This window comes from Dermacentor albipictus, chromosome 7 (assembly GCF_038994185.2).
Source record: "Dermacentor albipictus isolate Rhodes 1998 colony chromosome 7, USDA_Dalb.pri_finalv2, whole genome shotgun sequence".
NCBI classification, from domain to species: domain Eukaryota; kingdom Metazoa; phylum Arthropoda; class Arachnida; order Ixodida; family Ixodidae; genus Dermacentor; species Dermacentor albipictus.
This window is the reverse complement of record NC_091827.1, coordinates 11,065,383-11,089,676: the sequence shown is the minus strand read 5'-3', so window position 1 is coordinate 11,089,676 and position 24,294 is coordinate 11,065,383. Positions and strand designations below refer to the sequence as shown.

The 24,294-nt window shown below is 42.2% G+C and overlaps 1 protein-coding gene across 3 annotated transcripts; it reads left to right on the top strand.

Moving 5' to 3' along the window:
* The first annotated feature begins 20 nt into the window (after window positions 1-20).
* Ero1L (endoplasmic reticulum oxidoreductin-1-like protein) lies at window positions 21-24,294 on the top strand. Of its 3 annotated transcripts, none has more exons than XM_065435103.2 (14): window positions 21-284; window positions 4,032-4,151; window positions 6,211-6,294; window positions 9,012-9,077; window positions 9,768-9,844; window positions 10,791-10,864; window positions 11,578-11,698; window positions 12,355-12,372; window positions 12,592-12,638; window positions 15,421-15,751; window positions 18,938-19,004; window positions 20,046-20,132; window positions 21,898-22,019; window positions 23,890-24,294. In XM_065435103.2, exons 1-14 carry the CDS (start codon window positions 186-188, stop codon window positions 23,939-23,941), a joined length of 1,365 nt encoding a protein of 454 aa, XP_065291175.2. In that variant the 5' UTR covers window positions 21-185; the 3' UTR covers window positions 23,942-24,294. The 3 variants fall into 3 exon arrangements, with proteins under 3 accessions (XP_065291175.2, XP_065291173.2, XP_065291174.2); XM_065435101.2 differs by lacking the exon at window positions 21-284 and adding an exon at window positions 3,366-3,690; XM_065435102.2 differs by lacking the exons at window positions 21-284; window positions 12,355-12,372 and adding an exon at window positions 3,371-3,690.

The window sequence follows — 24,294 nt, the reverse complement described above, 5'->3', positions numbered from 1 at the left end:
CGTGTTTGCGAAAGTGCGGCTTCTTTCCAGCACAGATATGGAGGGTGGTGAGGCGAAGCTGTCGTACAAGGAAGTGTTGCGGTAATATGTGCGATGTGCATCGAGCCGGTCACACGCTTTCGTGTAGTGGCATTCGCGGGCAGTGATTTTCATCGAGGTTTATTTGACATCGAGACTTTGTTATCATGGTGAGGCATAGCGTGCCCTTACTTTTGTTCGCGGTGATCATCGGGGCCTCTGCCCGGAAGGAGGATGGTGTCACGAATGATTCGTGTTTCTGCATGGTAAGAAATTACCGCTCCTTCTTGGTTTTGCAGAATCGAAAGCTTTGCCTGCTATCACGTCTTGAATATTTCGACAGCTCGATACGTCTTTACACGCGTAAACTTGAAAGTAAGACGAGCGGGCGTACTTTAACTGTTGTGCAGTTGTTGACAGCTAGCACGATGTCCGATTCGGGTTCCTGCTTGATGATAGCATTAGTTTCGCAGTTTTCCTTCACCGCTCGCACTTTCACTTTCGTGCGGAGGCGAGTCTCCGAGATATTCCGTCAGATCACTGACAAGAGTCAAGGTTGTCGGAAACTGGACTAGCGAAGCACAGAAAAGTTAGTAGGCCGTGTGTCTCGCGTAAAATTTATCGTTGCGATTGCACTGTGAAGTCACGGCAGCGATTGCTGTAATATAAGTTGGCTCTGATCGTGCTGCAGGTTGCAACTTCCCAGTTTCATCTTGAAATGTAACCATATGGTGCAAGTAAACATATGTGAACACAAGGTATAACCGCCGACTTCGTCGTGCGGCCCTATCTGTCAAATGCGTACAACGATCGTGTAATTTATCATCTCTAATGCCACGTATCCCTACAGCAGTCAGCTGCGATGGCTTTAACATTTCGACGTAGTTTTCGCGGTGCAGTGGCACGACAGGCGAACAAAATATATTCCTTTCTGATCTGTTACCCGCCACCTGTAGACTCGGCGGTTGCCCCAGTGGGGAATGGGACGTATTCATTAATTTCATCATTAGTCTTTTTTTCTCTCTCTCTGCGCAAAGTGCTAGTCTACTTCAATTGTTGTGTGTCTTTGAAAATCGAGGTATCAATTCAAAAGCGAAATGTCCATCGATTAATGTGCCGGCAATTTTTGACGGCATGTTATCCTTCTATTTTTTTTTTTAATCGAACATCTAATACCCCGTCTCGTTACATATGCAACACTCGCATATCGCATGATCCTTTCACTGGCGTATTGCAATGTATATGTGGCACATGCTTTCTCTCGTCTGATCGATCGAATGGATATTCCATTACCTTAGGTGACACCTTCACCGTTTGCTCTACCGCACAATGCCCGACTGTTCCTTGCATTGCCGCGCTTCGCCGCAAAGCCAGTGCATGCCGTTTAAACTAGTGCATGCGGGAAAGCCACGCGGGCGCGCTCCAGGCGCTATACCGAGCGCGCGTTTTTCGAGCCAGTCGCTATTCAGAGCAACGTTGTGTTTTCCCGTCCCTGCTCGGGCGAGTCCTTTCACGGCAACCACAGTGTATGCATTCGCCACGCGTGAGAGAGCGCGTCGGTGCACTTTTGTTGTTGGCGCATTACTTTCCATGCCTACGTGATCGGATGCACGCTCCACACCTTTTAGCTGCCACGCCCCTCCGTATGACACGTTGAACTGTCGCAGGTCGATATGACGTCACCTTCGAAAGTGATGCATGATGCAACCCTTGCCACTTTTACAGAGATAGCACAGCGTTACATGTGACACGGCCGTTTCGAGTTCGATTGTGGGCGCTTTGCGTGACTTCCGCTCCGTTAGAGAAACCGCGGTGTGGTACGCCCCCGCATTGCTTTGAGTCCTGCGAAGGGGGCTTTGCCTCGTAGCATACCTTTACTATAGCGAAGCATGGACCTGCGCTTACGGCGTGTGTGCTGCACGTGTATTCTTTTGATCTTTGTGTTTTTTATTATAACGTCATTTCTCTCGTAAAATCGCCTTGTTTTAATATATATGCCATATCACTTTGCTTTTGTCTGCGTAGGTCTTGTTACTTTCTTTTCTAGCAGCCTGCGAGGATTGTAAACGAATAAATAAATAAAATTTGCTCAGCGCCTGCCGTCCACCTGTATTTTCGTGGCAAACATGTGTCCGGCAGGATGTATTTCTCGTCATTCAATAACTGTGGATACATGCATCACCGCGCTCAGCGTGCGCGAGCCTCTCGTCAAAAGCCTTGTGCCAGCTGCGTGAAAGAGCTCGGGCCGCTTTTTGGTTTTTCTGGCGGCGCTCTTGAAATGACGGGCTTGGCAGGCAGCGGCGTCTTCGCGATATTCTGAGCGCGCGTGCGTGGTTTGATGAGCGACGTGGCCTTCGCGGGGGAAACGTACAGCTGCGTGCTTAACTTGGATATGTTTCGGGTGCGAATTAATAATTAAAGCTAAATGCGGACGTGATGTGTGCCGCACCTGTTTGACGGTGGAAAATGAATCCCTTGTGGACATTACAATTTAAAGGGATCAAAGGTGATTCTTTATGCATGTTACTATGAGTATCGGCGACGTGCTAAAGAACAACCTCGATCGCGATTTAAACATGTGCATTAACTCCGTCAATTCCTGCTAATTGCAAAATTTGTGTAGACGAGACGTAAGGAAATGTGCATTTACGATGACAACTCAAGAACGCCCGTGAACCGTGCATTGGGCGCACGTTAAAAAAATTAAATAAATATATACGGTGGTCAACATTAATGTTAGCCCCCCCCCCCCCCCCCTCCACATTACGGCGTACCTCATAATCAGATCGTGGTCTGGCACGTAAAATCCCAGAAACGAAGAAGAATTATGTGTCTCGAATATGTGGCGTCATTTTTATTACAATCTCTATAGTGATCGAACGGGCAGTGGCCACGGCTTCAGTTGCACGTACCACACCTTCGTGCAATAACGCTCCCTAGGTTAATTATTTCAAATCAGGCAATAAACACGCTTGCCGGCTCACATCACTTCCTCGTGGAATTTTGTGTGGCTGCAAGAAATAATCACCTAACTTCGGCGTCGTTAAATTTGATCGTTAATATGCTGGAGGCGACACTATATTAGCGTTTAATGGAAAAGTTTTGCATCATACGCGATAGAGGTTTACTCCCCGCCGATCGTAATGTCCCCTGCGCCCCGGTCGTTAGCAGACGACGCGTGCGGCCGGACGGCCCGGCGCGCGCGGTTTGCAATCGAAACTTGCGGCTACAACCGCCGGTTGTTTCTGTGCCTGGCGACGACGACGAAACCCGGCTGCTTGCCGCCGTGCGTGGTCACGCGAGCGTGTGCTCTTCGCATGTCTTCTTTCTTTCTCTCCGCCGCCGCCTCCTTATCGAGTGAGAAATTGAAAAAGCCCCCTAAGCTCAGCCGGCGACGTCGCTGGGCTGCTGCCGCGGCATCTTCTGCTCTAGCGCTACGTCGTCTGCTCGCGCGCGCCCGTATATAGCTGGGATATGATATCGTGCGCAGTGTCGGCATTTTTCGAATATTGCGTTTGCCGCCGCGAACGCGAGTGCCTGTGCGGCCGACGTTCCGCGGCCGCGGCGTTCGTCGTCGTCTCGCTGCTTGTGGCGCTAACGGACCGAGCGTGTTGTCTGCAGCAGCAGAACACGCGCCGTTGCGATCGAACGTCACCGGACATATTCGAGCACGTAAGCACATACGCACTGTCACATATGGTCGCGATCTCTATACCCGTATTGTGCGCGCAGCGCGTACGTTGACTTTTCTTTATTTGTGACTGAGCTCATTTGTATGCGTGGTTTGCAACTTTGTGATCTTTATCGCAGACACAACTACCAGGTCACTGTGTGTGTGTGTGTGTGTGTGTGTGTGTGCGTGCGTGTGAACTTTCCAGTGCTCACGTTCATGTTGTGCAAAGGCTTGCGTGCTGCGCTTTTGCAGCTGACAGCAATTGCGGAGTGCGACACAGACGTTTAACAGATTGCTTGTTATTGATAAAAAAAATAACTTGCTTTCTCTTTATGTGCAGCTACAAGGCAAGGTAGATGATTGTGCTTGCAATATCGACACCATTGATCACTTCAACAACTTCAAAGTCTATCCCATCCTGAAGAGCTTGTTACAAAAGGACTACTTCCGCTTTTTCAAGGTAAATGCAAATGTGTTTACTGCATTTCACCTGTAATGCGAACACCTGCGGCAAGTTTATTTTTTTGCCACTTCTGCTCTGCATATATATATATATATATATATATATATATATATATATATATATATAATTAGTATACGTCAATCTGAAATGCATGCATGACACATATTTGTAACTGTCTGTATGGGGCTATTGTTGCAAAGCAAAATTGAATAGACATACCTGCAAAATCTAGCGATTTCTTCGTAAAGCTTACAAATTCGGGCTCATTCAACGATTTCACAAATGCTGCACCATGTTTACGAACCATAAATTATGTTTGTGAAAAAGTTTTAAAGGTGCTGTACAATGTGGTGGCACAAGATTACAAAAGATCCATACAAAAATTTGAGAACGTTGTGCCGCCTTTTTGCGGCAGTGCAAAGTGCCATATATCAGGAGGGTGTTTGCTTTGAGCAAGCTTATTCAGTATAGTTCCAAAAGAAGGCAACATTGGCAACAGTAAAATTGCTGAACAAAGTCAATACACTCTGAAGCCAACGTGTTGCTTGCCAGTCTTTGCTGTTCCAAGTTTCGCTGCTGCTTGTGTGGCTACATTGTCTACACATTCCACGAAACGTGTGTGCTCAGAGCAAAGTTCTTCAGAATGTGTGCCATCCTCTCTACCCCCGTCTGCAGTACGTTTATAAATTTTAGAGCTTGCAGGTTGGCGGGCATGAATAGAGGTTGTGCTCGAGCAGCCATGATGTTTCACACCTGTAATAATCTCATTCACTTTGCATCTTTTTTGCCTTCCGCCTCAATACTTACATATAGATTGCTATGTAATGTCTAAATTAATAATCTCACCCATATTCTTTCTGTCATCTAAAAATTTTTTATGAAGAATGCACTTTAATAATCTCTTTACGAATGAAGTTTTGATATTTGAACATGCCCATGAGAGAAGAGCTCACTTATTTCCCTAAAATGCAGAGAATGAGACTGCATGTTAGTGTGAGCATCTTGGTGTGATGTTAAATCTCTCCTGTGGGAATCCCATATTAGTTATGCTACATTTAAGGTATATGTAGGGTCTTGGGTTTGTTCTTATATGAAAATGTTTGAAGAAAAAAATTTTGTGTGCTGCATGGTGTGGGATTATTAAATATGTAGCGATCTGGCCAGTTTTTCTTTTGGAACCAAACAAATACATGTGTACCAAACGCGAAGTTGTTTTTAAATATATGGTAGTGTCCACTAATTGATGTTTCATATTCCTGCTATTAGGTTGTCTATATAACTAATTGGTTACTGAGTGAGTTGATTATACTAAATAATCTCAGTTCATTCAAAAACTAAATTATTATAATAAATTAAGACGTCGTTTAGTTACAAAACTGCTGTAATTTCTGAGTGATGCTGCATTGCATTAGTTTGTTTAATTTTATATTTTCTTTCTACATGTATGCTATGAAAAAGCCTCCTCAAATTACAGTATTTTAATGTGCTTTCCAAAAAATTCTAAAGGAATGTCAGAGGCTGTCCTAGGATATTGCAAGCGTAATGTCAAATAAGGGTGTTTTTTTCCTGGCTCTTAATTTGTAATGTGCTGTGCATTAATTTTCTTATCATCCAGTCAGATTTTTTTTCATTTCTTTCTTTAGCATCGTGCTTTCTTTGTCACTAATTTCTGGATAGCCTTAATTTAACTGTTTGCATTGTTAATCCTGTGCTTACTTCCCTTTCTTCCTGTTGTTGCAATGATTTGTGACAATATGTATGTAAGAAATAATGCTCACCCTATATCTGTGACATAGCGCAGGTTTCAGTGATGAGTGATGGTAGGCTGTATGTATATCTGTTGTGCTGTCCTTGCTGTATAATAACTGATGCATCATTGTTTAAGGCAACCGTATTTCTTGTAAGGATGTCATAATGTGCAGTTTGCCTTATGTGTTATGTGACTTGTGCAAAAGATACCTCCAGAAAAAAAATTGATGTATTGATGTTGAAGCATGTGGCTGTATGACACTTGCCGACTGTCTTAATGGTTTTCTTTCTCTTTTTTTTTTCTCAGGTTAATCTAAAGCGCCCATGCCCTTTTTGGACAGATGACAGCCACTGTGCCCTTCGAGACTGCTCAGTGACTACATGTAGCGAGGTACTAATTGTTTCGTACATGTTTTGTTGTGCTTTATTATTATTTCGCTGGGCAAACACTGTGTTATTTTTCTGTGATGGATAATAGTTTAACCAACCTGATAATTACAGTTTTGTAATTTAATTATACATTAGCAAAAAGATGGTTATTGCTGTTGTGGTTGCTACAGTTTGATAAGCACTTCCTTTATGGAGGACATCAGACTAGCGGGAGCCTTGTTGACATGTCTTGTTAACACTGCAGTCAATATAACAAGATTTAGCCACTAGGTATTTCAAGTGCCTCTGAGCAGTGTAAGGGTTAGAGGTCGTAGGGAGGAATTTGGGAGGAACTAGGCATACAGGATTTATTTACATATTTTTACATTAGAACAAGGGATACATTCGACAGTCTGGCGCGACTCCCAAACGGAGCACGCAAGACAAAGCATACAGCATACGAGCACGAAGCTCCAAACACGCTGCACAGAGCACGATCACGAGCACACTGGTTTCACTGCCCCCACCGAGGTGAGACGGGCTTCGCAGAACTCAGGGCTTACGTCTTGAAAGGCGCATGGGGAGGTGCCGCCAAATACCTTCCCTTGGGAACTCCCCCGCTCACGGCAGACCAGGTCGGTGGTGGCGAGTTCAGTAACAAAGCCTGATTTGTCGAACTCATCTCGGCCTTCTTGCGACGGAGAGTCGCTGATGCGGCGTATTGTCCTCCTCACACAGTAGACATCGTGACGTCAAAGAGGCTGGAGAAGGACGGTCGGTTCCTAGAAAACGCCAACCCTGCTGCTGCAGCTGGCTGAGAAACTTTGCATGTCGGCACCTCGGCAGGCCATTCCTAACAGCAGATCATCTTACAAATATGCACAGTGCAGTTATTTTGAAAAGCTTGTTGCAATTCCTTTGAAAGGAATTTTTATCCTTGAAATGTACATTTTATTGTTAGCAAAAAGAAAAGCAGGAAGTCTTTTATTAGACAGCTACCGAGCTGAGTTGAACGAAATTTGTTAAATTCAAGAGAAAATGCTGAATTCTAATGACTAACCACATAATGATTTTGGACCTCTTAGTATTTGCAAAAATTGCTAGAAATCTAATTGCATTATAAATGCTAGAAATTGCATTATAAACGCAACAATTTGCAATTATTATTCATGTGTGCAGAAACTTACTGTCTTCATGCATTTAGAAAAATAAGATTGCTTGGAGAGTTGGAAACATAAAGCATAATAAATAATGCCTCAAAGATGTATGAAGCCACCAGCTCAAAGACTGGATGTATCCATGTACAACCCATTATTCCAATGGCAGTCGAACGATCAGTTATTTTTGTAGGAAACCTTATGTGTTATACATGCTATTCTTGGAAGTTTTTGTTAACCAATTGTGAATATTTGTTGCTTGATTATATGCTTTCTCCTTTGTTTTTTGACCATCAAGGCAGGCACTGTGAGTGTTTGTTGACTAGTTCCCAAAGCAAGTTGATGTAGCAGTCAAGTTATAATGGCTGCATATGTAAACATAAGTGCATATTTCAAGATGTCTTGCTTGCTTTCGCGGTGGCGGGGTTGGCTTCAGAATGGTGTCGCATTAATTCTTTTTATTGCCTAAATTATTTACAGTCATACATGCTTTAATCTTTAGTTCCTTTAGCATTCTACTTTCACAGCATGACAATATTGCACCTACTGACACAGCGCCACCATTATGCAGGCTTTGGTAGATAACGCAGCTTTCTCTTCTTCAGCTACCAATTCATCAAAGCATATACAACCAAACTCGAAATTGAATATAACGAACACGGATATAATGCCAGTATTGGATATATATAACAACACATATTCCTGAAATGTTTCTTGCTGATGTCTGCATGTTACAAATGCATGTTTTAACAACTATTGGTATTTCTGTGTTGGATGTGACTACATTTTAACTGTTACTTCATTTTCTTTATTGAACAGCCATCTAACATCAAATGCTTCATATTCATGTGGTGTTACAAGTTCCTCCTTGTGAAGAGTAGATTTTGCATCAAGGCAAATGCCAGGAAGCGAAGGCTAATTTTATGAAAGTCAGTTTTTGTCCATCATGCGGTATATCTCGTAACCAGTTTTGACTGAATGCTGAAAAGAAGGTAACGTGTACTTTCTTAAAGCCTTTTGATCAAATTACCATCAGCCATTAATTACAGTGCTGCAGCTTCTTTGGATTACAGTGTGTGCAGCCTGCTGAGCTTGGTGTTCCTTTTCTGTAACATCTGACCCTAAAATTCTGTAAGATTTGTTAATTTGCATCACTTGTAACCTGATGTAGTGAACTGCATGTCTTCTTTGCCATTAGCCAGAGAACAATGCAAATTAGATGCAAGTAGTATTTGATGCTAAAATTTTTGCAGACGTGTCAACAACAGCTAGAATTGATGCAGACAGCCCAGCTGCTGTAATCACCCTTCATTCTTTGTTTTGTCTTAATGTTTGCACTCTTTTCGGTATCCCAGCTTCAAAATAGCTAGCCCAGCCGTATACACTCGCGTGTTGTATAACAACTGCAAGCTGATGTAAAAAGTTTAACTATATTCTAAACTCGGGAAATGCTGTCTCCAGCGATCACACATGTATAACACGAACATCTTTATTGCATTCTGTTGTGGTCTGTTAGTGTTTCAAAATGCAGTCGTCACTACTTCACCATTGTGTTTCATACCGTGAAATTTTTGACTCGCAGGACAGCCTTCCTCAGAGTATCAGAGGCCATGAGAGGAATTATATTCCAAACGACAGTGTGTCTAAGGTAAATCATTGGTTTTAATGACCCTCTTCCTGTCAGTTTTATAACTCTGCAGAGAGCTACCATTTTCCTACACAAGTGTGGAGGTGCAGGCTTTAAAAAAGACAAAAACAAATGAAAGTGCATAAAATGTCCATAGCACTATTAATTTTATGCCTTTTGATATTGTTCCTTTGTACTCAACTTTTCTGGGATCGTATTTATTTTAGTTACTTACTGTTTAATTATTATGCATCAAAGCTGCATAAAACCGTTTCATACCTGCCAACTTCTACAATTTTATTGTGATGAAAGGATGTATAATGGCAGCTGAAATTTTTGCCACTGTTACGTTACTATTTCATGAATAAATTTATGCTACTAATATGGAGCAGAACCTGTTCAGTGTCCCTATAGAACAAAGTCGGCGAATATTTAATAAACAGTGAACATGGTGAGTAATCAAACTGGTATTTTTCAGTTTCAGCTAGGTAGTATTTTTTATATTGTAAGGTTAATTTCATTAAGAATTAACCTTGGTTTGCATTGCTGCGTCTTATGCAAAACTCTTTAAAGTGCATTGAAATTCTTTCTACCGTCATGGCATTTCCAGAAGGCAGTAGCTTTGTTTGGGATCTTTGATTGGGATCTTTGTGCACCATGTTACTTTCTTGTGAAATCTTGCTGATGCATTTTGGTGGGGTTCTCTTTCAGTATTCCAAGGCGGCAAATGAACAGGACTCATGTGATGAGAACCACGCCGGCCTGGGTACAGTCGACAGTACCATTAGGTAAGCTGTCTGACTCTTTTCTTTGTATGCCATTAAGGTTTGTTTATGCCAGAAAATCTTATTAAAATGGCAGTTAACAGAACGCCGACCAAGATGATGTTGTCGAAGAAGGAATTGGTCGGCATATTGTTAACTGTCTTTCTAATTTGAAACTACTTCCTGACTGGACGAGATATCATCCACTTACTCATTTCGCACAATAAACTCTCTTCGGCGTGAGAGGGTGAGGCTGTTTAGACAATTCTTTCAATAAACGAGACAGTTTGGCATTCATTTGCTTAGTGTATATAGATTCAGTGCACTTGTGTTTACTTTCATTAAGTAGGCCCCAACAGGTCATGCAGGTAAGGTTCAAGTATTTCAAATGTTAAATGAAATTGAGTTTACAAATGCTTTGCACATTTTAGTGTGAAATTTTAACATGTCTGAACTTAAAATAATGCTGAATTCAGTGTTGCTGATTGAACAGAAGCAAACAGATTTCTCATCTGAATGATTTTTCATTGAGTGCTTGTGTAACTAGAACCTTGATATAGTAAACATGGACACAACGAACTATTAGACTAACGAAATAAATACAAAATGTTTCTTGCTGATATCAGCATGTAATGAATATATGTTTATAGTAACTATCAAATATAGTGAAAGTATTTTTGTGTGTGATGCAACTTTGTGATAATGAGGTGCAAACATAATACATTTGCTTGTCCTAATCACATCTGGATCCCTAAATTTGTTGGCTTTGTTGCATGCAGCTGTTAGACACCATTGCAATGCGGTTTGTTAGTTTATTATAGCATCAATAATATAAGTAACCCAAGCAAAAGAAGGATTCACTTGTTTGGAACTGGGTTGCATAGACTCTCACGAGGTCATCGTTTCTTCAGAGCAGTGGGTGTGGTATGTTCAACATAATGTGTTTTTATTATTTTTCTGTTGCATGCAGTGATGAAAGCTACAAGGAATTCGAACGATGGCAGAAGCATGACGACTCTCAGGACAACTTCTGTGAGATGGATGGTAAGAAATTTGAGTCACTTAAGAAACCTGCACGAGTTGAGTAAGATAAAAGAAATGAAAACCATAGCATTTGATTTTGTTATCTGTAAAATAGTCCGAGATTTTAAAGTTTTTTAAGGCAGGGCAGACTTCTTTTGATTTCTGCATTGTTCACTATTATTTTGCTGTGCATAATTCATAGAGCTCATATTTTTATAACTATACAATTTTTGTATAGTTCACTTGATATTGGATAATATTAGCGATAATTGTCTTTGATGTTCTGCCACCTTTCAGCAAATGCTGTTGTGGGACATTCCCTACATTGCATAAAATTGCAGATACTGTCTGCCACATGCTGTGACCTTTTCATAAGAGCTTTTTTTGAGATATATTACTATATTAGATAAGATTAGAGATAGGTGTCTTTGCATGCTGCAACCTTTTCATAGCACTCGCATGGAGAGATTCCGTAAGTGTTATGTTAAATAGCTCTCAAATGAAAAGCAATTCCCTGCTGGTATTGAAATAGAGAGGTCGATGGCCTGATTGAGAAATAGTTGAAGCATATATTGTGCAAGATTGTTGATAGGAGCCACTTGATGAGAGCTTCTGTGTATGACATACTAAGCTGCAACATGATAAAAATAAACTGTTTTTGTAGCTGGTCTTTAATTGGCATCCTCATAGATTAGGCTTGACATGACAAAAGATGCCATCGCTTTGCATTACAGATGAGTCATCAGCAGGAATGGAGTATGTTGACCTGAGTCTTAATCCAGAACGCTATACAGGCTATGCTGGAAGCTCTGCACACAGAATTTGGAAGAGCATTTACGAGGAGAATTGCTTCAAGTAAGGCATTGCCTGTGTCACATCCTTAAAAGCAGCAGCCACATGAACTGTACCTTCGATATGTGTCTAGTATGTTGCTGCTCAGTGCAGATCTGCCCATTTCATTAACAGTGCTCTGAATAGACTTTTTTTCCTAATTTACAAGTGCCCTTCTGTGCATTGCATGTTTGCCAAGTAATGGTAACATCAGACTTGGTTTAAATGAATTCCAAGTGCTAATTGTGTGTACTGGGGCCTGATCCTGGCACGTGGTTTCATACTACTTAAAAAAAAAAACATTCAGTTTAATTGGATGTTTCAATGTGGGAACCAATCGGTTCCATTCGAACATCATTGGAAATCCAGTTTGGTTCCAGTGGGCATCATTGGAGGTCCTTTTGGTTACAATTGGACATCATTGGGGCTTGATATGTCAATTTGAAGTCACTGGATGAGTAAACCTGTAGAACATCATCATAGTTGATAATAACAATTGCATAGTTACGAGACTCTTCAAATGAAACATATTTTTGTACTGGTGTGATCAGTGGAGAGAATCACATAGCATTTGTGAAGCTATACATCTGCCTTGAAATTTAACTAATTTCTCTTGAACTGCTGGCACCATTTTATCAACAAAATTTTTATGGTTTTTTTTTCGTTCTTTTTTTTAACAGCGAGATAACCAATGAAGAGTAAGCATTTTTGCTTTAGAGTCAATTTTATCTTGCACTGCACCGATCATTTGATGTTCACCCCTTTTTTAATTGCTTCACATAGCAAATGTCTGTTGGTAAGATTGTGGCAGAACCGTGATTCACATATATGCAGGTACTACCTGGAAGCCTGGGAATCGTTCATGCACTGCTGATTGCTAAATTCCTTTCACTAATAATGATTCCTTTTGTTTTCAGACCTAATGTTGGTTATGGCCCATATACAACCTCCAAAAACCTCAATGGTGAGATCATTTTAAAGTGCCTTTTTCTCTTTAGCTTTCTTTTCATGATTATTTCTGCAGCTAGAAGGGCCATGGCTTGCCAATTTCACAAAGGCAGTAGAATGTTTATAGAGGTACTCTACAGTCTTAGCAGTTTATTTTTCCATGTGTAGCTCACAGACCAAAGTATTGCCTGCTTCATACAGTTTCTTAAAGGGGCCATGACACGGTCATCCGACTAACCTCAGTATATCATTGTAAACGAGAGCAGGGGGGCCAATATGGTTATGCGTGCACAACAAAACGGGGATGTCGGCACACATTTTAACCTGAAATTTCAATTTGAGATCACTGCTTTCAAATCCCTGCCACCGACAGCGACCGCCATTTTGGTGTGGCTTACGTGGCGTTGTGAAGTGTGGGGGCCACTGAAACCAACGTTAATATCGATCGACCAAAATTATGTGCATGCTGTACCAAGTGGGTGCGTGCCCACCACCATAAAAGTGCATCTCAGGCTATCCGCTGAGACGCACATGCAAAAACAAGACCATGAAGAACGCACTTAATGTCATCACCTATCACTGTTGCCTAACTACTGTAGGCACTGCTGCAATATATAAAAAAAATTTGAATATAATAATGTACCACGCTGAAGGTGCTCCAACGCTGCCAGCATGCCGTGGGAAGCACACAGTTTGACATGCAAGGCGCACTTCAAGCTTCAAAATTTGGTGTCACGGCCTCTTTAATTCACCTAGCTTAAACAGTCACAGAACCGGCTGTTCCTGCTATTTATTGTTATTGTTTTATCCCAGTGCCTGCCAACAGCTGAAGGGCCCTGGCAGCAGGTCATTAATGCATACAAGAGCATAAACACAATAAAATAAAGACACAGAACAGAATTTCCAGCAATAATGCATACTAGAGTAAATGACAGGACTGTACTGTAATGTTTTATATGAAGGCTGAAAGTGAGAGAAGTATTCATTAAAGAACCTTTCACTAGGTTTGGGCATTGCAAACAAATAAGCCGCTCCTGTATATATTATAGTGCCTGCCCACTGACAGCAGAACTGCGGTCACTATAGAGGGTGCCTCTTTTCCAATAGTTTGCCACAGATTAATGGGGCATGATTAGGTTCACATCAACATTCTTTCATCATCATCACGTGGAAGCAAATGAGTGAGCTCAGAGTGACTGCAGCTGCTGGTGAAAGTTGTCCATGCTCTAGCAACAGCTGCTATAAAATGTATTGGAATCTGGCGCTACGGCAATGGACCCTAGCCCCTATGCATTATGGACTGCCTGGGCATGCTTTGTAAATGTACAGGAGGCCACAGGCTAGCGCATAAATTCTGTGGTGGTGATTGTGTCTGTAATATATTAGGCTGCGAAAGGAATTGAAAATTCAAATGAAAGCCTGTGTGCCCTTTTTGCAGCACTTTTGTTAGGAGTACTGTCCCAAATTTTGTATTGTGCTTTTTTTTTTGCTTTTTTACGTAGCTATTGACCCCATGGCTATCGTATGAAAACTGAATTTCTCGACATTGCCACAAATAATTGATTACATCACTTTTTAGTTGACCAGTTCAAAATGTGTGCCAAGCGCAGTGCAGCTGTGGACATGGAGACTATTCGTGTCATCAAAACCCGACGTAACAAACACGTGCCAGTCAGCCCAATGCAGTGGTTGAAGGCCATACAATGATGGTGTTGCCAAAGCTGCCAAATTGGCCCTTCCAATTGTGCACTTTTGGAAATTGCAGGGGCACCCTCTCCTACCCGCTTGTTTCATTGTGTGCTGTGTGGACTTGGCTTCTGGCAGCACGGCCATAGTATTTGTGTACGCAGCAGTGGTTTCTAGTATCACAAATGTGCCAGGTCTGGTTTAGATTACATGAATTATCTCTGCTTTCAGGTTGAAGCTGAAGTGCCTGTAGTGTGAATTTTGAACTGATTGCACTAAAAGGCAAGATAATTATGTGTTATGCATTCAAGAAACTGAGGCTCTATAGCATAATTACTGGGTCAACAGCTACCTAAGAAATAAAAGAAAAGACAAAAATCAACACATCCCACAATGTGTGAATTGGTGACAGCAAAGATCTTTTTTCATGTTTACTGAAATGCCATCACTTCTAGGTAACTCAGTGCTTCTTGCTCACTGCACGCACTGGTGCCATTTTGCTCCCTTCTCATCTTTCTTCACACTCGGCTGCCTGTTTCTCCCACTACTTCACTCCTCTGCAGCCGGCTTTTTTCTGTAGCTGACTTCAATTATTGCCTCTTGTTCTGCTTGTCTATTTGGGCACCTACCCAGTGGGCATTCCTTGGTCAATGCCATTCTTTAGGATTGGCCAAGGATTTTCACGTACCCAGTGGCACATATTCGGTGGCACAAGTTCTTGTGTAGTTGGCAGGACAGCAGCATCTGCAGAAAGGGGGGAAGAAGCAAAGATCTAGTAAAATTTTGGATCAGTACTATTTTAAGGGTCTCTATTAGATGATTAATGTTGCTAATTGGGCGTGTTGGTACATATTTGAAAAGACAGCAGCGCTAAAAAGAAAGACACGGTCGAAGACAAGACGACAAGGAAAAGCGCTGAACTTCCAATAGCATGATTGTGAATGGTTCACGAAAATATACATGCTGTCCGAGCCAGAGCTATTACGTTGCAACCCACATGCAGGACACTCGGGAGACTTGCCGGCCTGTCTGACTGGCTTTGCTCTCCTTTTGGTTAGCTGTGGTTCAGCCTGAGTACTTATTGTACTGATTGTCACGTCCTCTTGTTGCAGCTATGTGCTTGGAGAAGCGGGCCTTCTACCGTGCCATCTCAGGCCTCCACGCCAGCATCAACGTGCATCTCTGCGCCAATTACCTAATCCGAGACGGTCCGCTGGGCCAGGCCGTGTGGGCTCCCAACGCGGCCGAATTTGAGCGGCGCTTCAACCCTCATTTGACCAAAGGCGAGGGACCCCAGTGGCTGCGCAACCTCTACTTCGTCTACCTCATTGAGCTCGGCGCCCTGGCCAAGGCGGCGCCCTACTTGCTGCACGAGACGTTCTACACAAGCGCTGAGGATGAGACAGTCCCCACTGCAGTGCGAGCGCTCCTGGATGCTGCTAGGTACATTCACTTTCTGATGGGACTATTGACTTGTCATTGTATTGCAATAGCGAATATGTGTACATTCCAGGCTATTTCTAGCCATCGGCTAGAATAAACCAAAGATAACTGCGAAATTGTGCTTCTCATCTTTCTATACACAGTTATATAAGGAACTTCAATGTAACGAAATTCTCAATATAACAAAGTATTTAACTTTTCGTAACCTCCTGTTCATAAAATACCATCCATTTGGAACCTCGATATAATGAAGTGTGTTTGTATGCCATTTCAATACAGTAAAAGCTCGTTAATTCGAACCGCAAGGGGAAGCCTCTTCAGTTCGAATTAACGAAAGTTCGAACTAACGAAAGTGAAGGAGGGCAACAGTACACTGCGATTTGGAAGCAGTAGGGCATGTCAGAAATTTGGCGTGTCAGAAAGTGATGGCGTGTGCCGTGGGCACACGCCATCTTCAAGTCGAAGCTCTGGGTCCGACTGTGCCACACCACCGATGTCCATCGAAACGAACGTGAGCCGAGGCTTAACACCATCACAATGAATCGCGACGGCCGATACCTCCTAATCTGAAAACAGAGGTGCACAACCGATGAAGACTGCCGAGACAAAGACGCTGAACATGTGAAGGTGGCGTAGGCCCTGATTCGTTGGTTCTTGATTGCAAGCGCAGCTGCGACGTACTTGATTCGCTGTGTTTCGGAGCTTGCCGTGCCATCTCCGCACAACATTAGCAGCTGTACAAGATTTGCAAAGCCTCCGAGATTCGCAACGGGCAAGAAGTCTCGGAGGTTACGTAGAACGGAGAGGCGGCAGCCGCCGCTGCCTTCTGGCTGACCCCGCGTCGGTTAGATTTTTTCCGATTTTGCCTTCTCTCGCCGTTCTCTCCATTTCGGAGGCAATACAGTCTTGTGTGTAGGCAGTAGGCGCGTTTCTCTGGCCGTGTGCCAGGCGAGCGTAGTTCGAATTATCCGTGAGGGCACCTTCTCGCGTTCGAATTAACGGACTTTCTTATACATAGACTTCTGTGGAGCTTGGGCGGACCAAATCGTACAGTTCGAATTATCCATAAATTCGAATTATTGAAGTTCGAATTAACGAGCTTTCACTGTATAACAAAATATCACTGCCGCCGCAAAGGAATGCCAAGACAGAAAGAATGCTTCCCAAATCGCGTGCCACGCGACAAGTGTACCCGCTGAAGTGAAGCCACATCATGTTCCATATAAAGTGCAAGTGTGACAAGTTCCTTTCGCGCCCCACGTACTGTGTACTTTAGGTGCGAGTGAAAGTGTGCAAGGGTGAGAGGAGAACAATGGTTGCTTCACGAGTTCCACCTTTCTTCACTAGCAAAGGGAAAGAGGGAGAGGGGAGCGAGCTCGTGTTAACGCGATCACGCAAGCACGAGGGGGCGGGGGGTAAGTTGGCGCGCATCTCGGCCGTGGCTATGCATGGCTGTAAGCACTGCTGAGCACATAGGCAGCCACGCACCCTGCTGTGTATGCAAAGAGTGGGCATGCCAAGACGGCATGGCACCATGTAAGCTCTCTTACCGCACATTTACTATTGGAGGTTGCGTAATCTCAAGTTTTGGTGAGCCATTGGAGCGAGAGGCAGACGAAGCATTTGCTCCCCACTGCCTGCACTCTTCCTGGGGGACGCTATCAGCCATGAGGGCGGAATTCACATGAAAGCATGGCTGGTTTCACTTAATTCTTACCACCAAAAAGATATTGTCGATGTACGTGGCGGGAAACCGTATCATTCATTGACGACTCCCAAATTTATCAGGATTAATTGCTTTCTCATGCAAATTTGCTTTTTCTTTTATTTCCCAATAATTTGGAAAATTCTGCAGCCCCTTTTCATGACGATCGACAACTGTACCTATTTGCATAAAAAGGTCAAATTTCAATACAAAGAAATTTCGCTATAACAAAGGCAATTGCCGATTTTACCGACTTCATTATAACAGGGTTTTACTGTGTGTGTGCATGTGTGTCTGTACATAGTTCAAAGAATACAAGCACTTAGGAAAATATAACGGGACTTTACTGACATTTGGGCCGGGGTCCGGCCTTCATCGAGAGTGCCATTACAAACTTGCACGTGTACAGACAGTGGCATTAAAAAAAGAAGAAAAAATGTTTCTATTTACGCTTTTGCTTTACCTCTTGCTTCTTTCTATTTTACGGAGCAGATTTTATAAATTGAACTCTGTGTGCTTGAAGTCGCGCTCTTGATGAAGGCTGGATCCCGGACGAAACATCAGTAAAGTCCTGTTATGTTTTCCTTAGTATTTCTATTCTTTGAAATATTTCTGTGCCGGATCCTGTGATTCCTTGCCAATTCTAAGCAATATATATATATATATATATATATAAATGGCCTCAGGCCTTATTCAATCACAGTACCTACAGCTCAAAAGTCTAATACTTCAACCATATTAGGCCACAGATAGGTGCCTCAAGAAGTAGAATAGAACACCCTTCAGAATTTCCCATATGCAAGCCAGCGTGTTGAGATGCTTCGTGCGTTTTTGGAACGCTGACAGTTTCCCAGTGGTCTCATCTCCCTCTACTCAGCAGGACCTTCCTTGCGTTCTGCATTCTACCAAGATGTCGCACCGGCATATACATTGAACACCATCTGATGTGTCCAAGCTCAATGCTAGACCTTGCTATCGTTGTTAGTGCTTCGCCCTTCTGGCAGTTCTTTTTTATTTTTTAAAGGTCCAAATGCTTAGCACAAGAAGTGCACTTGGGCAGGCCATGTAATGTGCAGAACAAATAACCAACTAAAGATGAACAAATGGTTCATCGATTAGCTTAACAGGATGGGTGCCATAGGAAAGGCCATAGGCTTTATTAAATTAGGAAATTAGCAGGCACATGATAGAGTCAGCTGATTCGAGACAGGAACTAGTAAGTGGATATTGCTTGCAGTGGCCTTCATACTGCAAGAGACATGAAGGCGATGGTGATAATGAAAGATGATGGCACGGGATAAAACTTTCTTACTCGGGTAATTCAGTGGTGGATGCTGCAGTTGCTTAACACAGAGCTGAACTTGAACCTTCTTGTTGTCTGTCTTTCATTAGTAGTGCACAAATTTTGTTGTTTAAGATTTATTAATCTGTTAGTTATCACCTTATTTGGCCTCTTCTCATGATAGTTTTCTTTCCTGCAGGGAATTCCCACATCATTTCAATGACAGTGCTATGTTCAACGGGCAGAAGGACGCACTCAAGCTTAAGGTAAAAACTTAGTATAGTCAAACATTGATATAACAAACATGAATACAATAATGAATTATCAGGTATATCAAACTAAACCTAAATCCTAAATGTTTCTCGCCAATATCAGTATGCACTGAATACATGCTTTTATTTTTTACAAGTATTGGATATAACAAAGATATTTTTGGGTTGTATATGATCTTGTTATAACGAGGTTTGGCTATATAATGAATGAATCCATGTTTCCTTGATGAGTGTATTATTTACCCTCTTGCTGTTGTAGCTACTGAAAGGGTGTTGTGACCGATTGCATAGGCAAGATAATTCAGGGCCTTAAGAAAATGGAAGTGCCAAAAAGAAAAGAAGGAAAAAAAACAGTGATGTCTCTTTGTTATTATGTGCTAAAGTACCTCCACTATCGTGAGGTGTTAAGAAATTAATTGTCCTGATTGTGGCGATTAAAACACTGCCCACAGTTTACCACTGCAGTGCTTAAATTACAACTACGTAACACCGTTCAACCTATATATATATAGACAAACTGCTTTACTGCAGTCAAGATGGCCGTCCCCATTGATTGAGGCTCGTGCATGAGCTTTCCAATTGAAATGCAACTGCAATCCATTTGATGTAGAAGAGTTAGAAAGGCTAACAGATGTAGACAAAGTAACAAACACAATGGCACAAAAAATTTGTCCGTTTGTTTATTTTCATTTATTAGCCATGCTGAATTTTCAACAAGAATGCATGCCAACTAACTCAGTACAGCCTACTCTTCTGTAGTCCAATCCATTTGCAGTCAAATCCAATTGCAACACTATATTGTCATGAGTTTTCATGGAAGATGAGAATAAAATTTGAGACCACATTTTTGTAACTTTAATGCTAAGGTAGTTAAGAAGAGGATAGGAGTAACTGCATTCATCTGGATATAGTGATCGCATACATCCGTGTTATAGCTAAATAGGTTCTTTTGTACTCAATGCATCACAATGGCCACTTTTCTTTCAAATTTGCAATCTGCTTATAGCTGTGACTTGTTTTGCCCCATCACTTCAGGAAGAGTTCAAGGCACACTTCAGGAACATCTCGAGGATTATGGACTGCGTCGGATGCGACAAGTGCCGGCTCTGGGGCAAACTTCAGGTCTGGATCTTGTAACCTTTGGCTCTGGAATGCACAGTATACTGTTGCGCATACAATGTCGTCCTTTTTTGCTGACGTTCATTTTTTCACCAGAATATAGCTGTTATTACGTTATCGCTTGGGGCGCCCACTGTATATGAAATTTGTTGAATGTTGGCACTAATTGTATAGCAAGAAAGTCTTAATCAGAATGCATGCAGAATGCAAATGTCATATGCACCCACGCACTAGCAATTACAGTCGACTCCTGTTAATTCGACCCTGACGAGACCGACGAAATTGATAGAATAATCCGGTGGGTCGAATTAAACAAGATGCAGAAAAAACGCCAAGACATAATGCTGTTTCATTTAGACGAATTTGCCTGAAATTCTAACAGGCCCCCAAACCAAACATGTGCCCGCTTAAGTTTTTATGTATTGAAAGTAGAAAACTTATGGAGAAATGACAATAATGCTTCTAACAAAGTAGAAATCTAACATGCGCACCCAATTTTTCAGCGAGAAAAATGGACAAGGGTCTAATATGTTTTGCCATATGGTTTTGCACAATGGCGGCCAGTTTTCTAAAATCTGCTTTGCCGCAATACAGCTGTGGTATGCGGTAAAGCATATGAACGCCACGAAGGCGGTTTTCGTTTGCTATCTAATTGCACCAAACAGGCAATCCTAGGCCCAGTCTTTTGGTAAAAAAGAAGCGCGTGTTAGAATCGAGTAAATACCATAGTCACATTGTGAGCTACCGTTATTGCTTGAAAAACTTCCTAGGGCATGCCACTTTGCTACTAAAGGGTGGCTACTGGGCTAACCATAGGGGGGTTAAGCGCGTGCATGCTGACTTGTGTGAAAGCAAATTTTAGGATCTAAGTAACAAGCGTTTGAGCCCATATAAATGCAATGGTGCCGGTCGGGATTGAATTAAAGAATCAAATTAAAGGAAGTCTACTGTACTCGGGAATGCACAGCGAGATGTATCGTAAACAGAGGACGAACTTGACTTGCAAGTTTAAATCCAATTCAACAACAGACAACTGGGCTCATCACTCTTGTAATATGAGTGTTGCTTGCCCTTGTGGGCACAAGTTTTCCCATTAAAGGGCTAGATTCTTTGCTCACACTCTTGGCAGTGTTCAATTCTTCACTCTGCCCCACTATGGTTGTGCAGTCTGGTATATGGTTATGCATCCTCTCACGGTAATTTTTGTTCACACGCATTGCTGTACTTCTGTGTTTCATTATGCTCAATGAAATTTCTTTTCATAGACACTGTATAAATTCTCATAACCTTTTTTTGGTGTTGTATGCTTGATTTCGCTGCTTACAACTAGTATATCAATGTACCGTGTATGGTTTTGCTGCCTGCCAGGCACTGCCACTCAAGCCTTCAAAGGCTTTGGCAGGCCTGTATGAATGTACTGATTTGATTATTTGCAATAAAAGTATTATTATTATTATTATTAATGGCTATGGCATTGCACTGCTGAGCATAAGGTCGCGTGTTCTACTCTTAGCCACAGCAGCCACATGGAAACAGAATGCAGAAATACTTGTGTTCCATGCTTTTGGTGCACGTTAGTGAACCTCAGGTGGTCAAAATTAATGCAGAGCCTTCCACTATGGTGACTCTCATGACCAACTGTGCAGTTTGAGGATGTTGAATTCGGGGCAATGAGTTCGAGACGTTGAACCCCACAATTTTTTTTTATTTTTAAAGTTCATCGTCACTAGAGTTGTAAGCTAATATCCTTCTTTATTTGTACCTGTAGGTACAGGGTCTCGGCACAGCTATGAAGATCCTCTTCACAGACAAGTCACGCCTGCCCCCCGAGAACCCAAGGTTCCATCTGACACGGTCTGAGATTGTCTCTCTGTTCAACGCTTTTGGCAGGTACGGCCTCTCTCAACATGAAAAATTCCATGAAAAATTTGCATAATCAGTTTGAATAGAATTTCCTGGATATTGCAAGTTGATTTCCGAAACCATTTCAAATGGACGTCCCATGCATTGTACCTATCAAAACTAAATAGAACACGCAACTGAAATCAAGGCAAGGTCCAACTTCATTGTTATATCTGGCCACTCGTAGGCACTAGGAAAGTCCTAAGCTAAAGGTTATGCACAGAATCGGTGGGCAGCTTGCAGGCGCCTATACTAAATCTACGAGGGTGAATCGGTCTTTGCCCCTATTTTTTATTAGCCAAAGTAAGGTACATACAGATAATTACAGATATACATACTATTCTACGTACCTTATAATATTTTTCCACATAGTCCCCACACCGGTTCAGACATTTGTCCCATTGCAGCACTAAATTTGAGATGGCCCTGTCGTAGAATTCGTCCATTTGACTGTGGAACCACCGTCAGACGACTGTTTTGGCTTCATCATTGCACATTGATCGCTGTCCTGTCAGGAACTTTCTCACCTTTCCCCACATGTGGGCTGCATTTCCCTGAGGATTTCGATAGGCATTCATCCCTTGTTCCGTAGAAAACAAATCGCACTTTGTTGCTCGTACGTCATGGATGTGTGAAGCACAACCACCATCTTCAACAACTGACAGCAGCGCTGTGCCGCGGAGCTACTGGCAAATAAGGCCAGGCCGGTCCAAGAAAGGTCTGCTGCTGGGAATCGATATGTTAACTTCACATTTACAGCTGTAATTTGGCAAAAAAAAAGGGGGGGGGGGGCAGAGACTTTATGACTCATCCGTGTATTTCTATTCGTGAACTGCTGTCACCTCATGGTAAGTGATACTGAAGGGACACAATCCACACTCCAATTTAATGTCGCCTGAAACTTGACACCCACTAGGAATTCAAGGACAATGATCAAAAAGCTAATAGTCAAGATAATACACTGGAGTGGAAGCCAACACAAATGTTGTTCTCAAACCAAAAATAAACAAAACTATTAATTGAGTGAGTATTTGAGTCAGATTGGTTTAACCATTACAGTAGACTTCATTGCGGCACGGCAAGATTTGTCTAAATTACCAAAAAGTCAAGTTAACAAATGGTGACAAAAATGAATGAATTAAATTTCTTTTTTAGATTAAGGAAGATATCGTGAAGAAATTCTTTTTTGACCTCACTGTAATTGCCATGCAACTCCATGCTGAACAGACGAAGCAGACTGTTGATTATGTAGCTGCGAAAAGCAGGAACAGATGACTTTGCAGGCGGAAGGAGTGTCAGCCACTGAAAGATAAAAATAAAACAGCTTTATGCTTAGGGAAGCAGTTGTGCCATCTACTGGATTCAGTATGTGTTCGAGCTATAAGTAACCACTGCGCACCGGTGGGGGCAGTCAAATTTACTAAAGTGGCATGCTTTCATGTTCCAACTAAATGAGTTTTCATAGTCAAAGGTACAATGTGCAAGGGCACGTTGTGAACAAGGCCCCCGTATGGGAGCCGAAACGTCTTGGTTTCCTTTCTTTTAATGTTTTTGATCAGTGTCCGTTTTACCCTTGACTATGAGCAATCCCAACCAGACAAGTTTTCGTCGAACACTTGATTTTTTTTAATGAGTTTTCCTTTCATAGCCAATGTATGGTTTCTCACAAGGCCTTTTTGATGCATTCAAATTATGCAAGAAGTCGAATGAACCAAGGTTGAATTACCGGGGACCAACTGTACAAATATTTTAGTGAAGGAAGTCACTCCCCGCATTATACTATTGCGCAAGTAAGGTATCTGGAAAGCAATGCAAGAAAGAACCTTGTTATAAAAACACCTATTCTTTTCCTTTCTAGGTTATCAAACAGTATCTACCACCTACGGCAGTTCGGCAAAATGCTGTCCTGAGAGTGTCCTTCGGCCAGCATCACCACAAAGGATGGAAGTGTGTTTGTGTGTCCTTGTGTGACCTTGCAAGTTGTGGAGTGGAGAGAGTTTTGAGCTGGACTCGTTTTGAATCAAGTGTGCTTGCAAGCTGTTGTGACAGCCAACGGCTGCAGTGATATCGTGTCTACTCGTCATCACCTGTGCTCACAGTCTTTTTTTTTTTAGTGAGGAAACCCTCTATTTGGTGGGAAAAGGCTGGATGCCTTTGTACACATTGTAATTTACTTTTATCTCCCAGCGATGTTATCATCTACGTCAGATTGTACTTATACTGCTATCTTGTGCAATATTAAATACTTTCGTTTTCATGTCAA